This window comes from Entelurus aequoreus, linkage group LG23 (genome assembly GCF_033978785.1).
Source record: "Entelurus aequoreus isolate RoL-2023_Sb linkage group LG23, RoL_Eaeq_v1.1, whole genome shotgun sequence".
Lineage (NCBI taxonomy): Eukaryota > Metazoa > Chordata > Actinopteri > Syngnathiformes > Syngnathidae > Entelurus > Entelurus aequoreus.
In genome coordinates this window covers 38004311-38006810 of record NC_084753.1, presented here as the reverse complement: position 1 = coordinate 38006810, position 2500 = coordinate 38004311, and the positions used below count along the sequence as shown (strand labels likewise).

General features: G+C 40.1%; 1 protein-coding gene across 1 annotated transcript in view; it reads right to left on the bottom strand.

Moving 5' to 3' along the window:
• The window catches only part of LOC133640868 (zinc finger protein 568-like), a 33818-nt gene that overhangs the window by 11227 nt on the left and 20091 nt on the right, over positions 1-2500 (bottom strand). The window contains exon 5 of the mRNA XM_062034551.1: positions 1-184. This exon is cut by the window's left edge and continues 140 nt beyond it. Coding sequence (XP_061890535.1) covers positions 1-184 — 184 coding nt within the window. The remainder of the gene's footprint in view (positions 185-2500) is intronic.

Here is a 2500-nt window from a genome sequence, read left to right as displayed (position 1 = left end):
ACTTCCTCCTCTTCCTCTTTAATGTGGGGGGACTGTGGTTCCTCCTGTTTCTCCTTGATATGTGCAGTTGGTTCCTGGTCTTCCTCTTTAAAATGGGGGCGTTGTGGATCCTCCTGCCTCAAAGTGCAGCTTCTCCCCAGCGGCTGAGCGGGACCTTCTTGACGTCCAGTCAGCTGCTGGACGTCTGAAGGACAAAAACAAAACAAGCCCATTTGAACTCAGACATGGTAAATATTATGTAGTCCATTAAATAAACATTTTTGTAGAGTGTGATGGGAATACGTAGAACGTACAGTACAGGCCAAAAGTTTGGACACACCTTCTCCTTCAGTTTTTTATTTTTATTTTCATGATTACTTACATTGTAGATTGTCACTGAAGGCATCACAACTATGAATGAACACATGTGGAGTTATGTACTTAAAAAAAAGGTGAAATAACTGAAAACATGTTGTATATGCTAGTTTCTTCAAAATAGCCACCCTTTGCTCTGATTACGGCTTTGCACACTCTTGGCATTCTCTCCATGAGCTACAAGCATTTCAGTTGACTACCTCTTGAAGCTCATCGAGAGAATGCCAGGAGTGTGCATATATGTAAGTATATTTGATTAGTATGTTTTTTTTTCTAATCAGCTTGACCTAAGCCTTGACATTAATCTCTGTGATTAATACGTGGTTTCATACTGTATCATTTGACAAGGTTTATCCTGTTAAACTGTAAGTAGGTTAGATATAATTACTGAATACAATTTTTTTTAAATTAGATCACTAATTCAGTGTTGATATCTGAGTGGGCCCCTCTGTATTGGAAAAGTTGGGCCTTGAAGTCAAAAATGTTAAGAACTTCTGATCTACGACACACTGAAGGAAAGTCCGTCACCTTTATGTTCTTTTAAAGGCCAACTGAAAGCCACTACTACCGACCACGCAGTCTGATAGTTTATATATCAATGATGAAATCTTAACATTGCAACACATGCCAATATGGCCGGGTTAACTTATAAAGTGCAATTTTAAATTTCCCGCTAAACTTCCGGTTGAAAACGTCTATATATGATGACGTTTGCGCGTGACGTCAATCATTGAAACGGAAGTATTGGTACCCCATTGAATCCAATACAAAAAAGCTCTGTTTTCATCTCAAAACTCCACAGTATTCTGGACATCTGTGTTGGTGAATCTTTTGCAATTTGTTTAATGAACAATGAAGACTGCAAAGAAGAAAGTTGTAGGTGGGATCGGTGTATTAGCGGCTGGCTGTAGCAACACAACCAGGAGGACTTTGACTTGGATAGCAGACGCGCTAGCCGACGCTAGCCGCTGACCACACGGATGATCGGGTGAAGTCCTTCGTCCTTCCGTTGATCGCTGGAACGCAGGTGAGCACGGGTGTTAAACAGATGAGGGCTGGCTGGCGTAGGTGGAGCGCTAGTTTTTAGCATAGCTCTGTAGAGGTCCCGTTGCTAAGTTAGCTTCAATGGCGTCATTAGCAACAGCATTGTTAAGCTTCGCCAAGCTGGGAATTATTAACCGTGTATTTACATGTCCATGGTTTAATAGTATTGTTGATCTTCTGTCTATCCTTCCAGTCAGGGATTTATTTATTTTGTTTCTATCTGCATTTGAGCCCGATTCTATCACGTTAGCTCAGTAGCTAAAGAGCTTCGCCGATGTATTGTCGTGGAGATAAAAGTCACTGTGAATGTCCATTTCGCGTTCTCGACTCTCATTTTCAAGAGGATATAGTATCCGAGGTGGTTTAAAATACAAATCCGTGATCCACAATAGAAAAAGGAGAAAGTGTGGAATCCAATGAACCCTTGTACCTAAGTTACGGTCAGAGCGAAAAAAGATACATCCTGCACTGCAATCCTTCACTCTCACTTTCCTCATCCACGGATCTTTCATCCTCGCTCAAATTAATGGGGTAATCGTCGCTTTTTCGGTCCGAATGTCTCTCGCTGCATTGTAAACAATGGGGAAATGTGAGGAGTCCTTCCTCCGGTGACGTCACGCTACTTCCGGTACAGGCAAGGCTTTTTTTTATCAGCGACCAAAAGTTGCGACCTTTATCGTCGTTGTTCTCTACTAAATCCTTTCTGCAAAAATATGGCAATATCGCAAAATTATCAAGTATGACACATAGAATGGATCTGCTATCCCCGTTTAAATAAAAAATGTCATTTCAGTAGGCCTTTAATAAATCAACTGTTGACTACTTTGTTTATTGAAAGATGATTGACAATAAAAGTTTACTTTCACTTTCTGATGCATGCAGGTCAGAATCAGGAAGTGTTATTAGCCATGAAACGATGAATTATTTTGATTAGAATGTAAAATATATTTGGTGACTGTGTGAGTTTTGTGTAAACATGTTGATACACATTGTTACACACTGAGAGGAACATCAACCTCTCATAAATATTGTGTGTCTGACACTGTCTTGTTTTCATCCTCACAAGACATTTCACTCTACTATAGACAACATATTTAAGAAT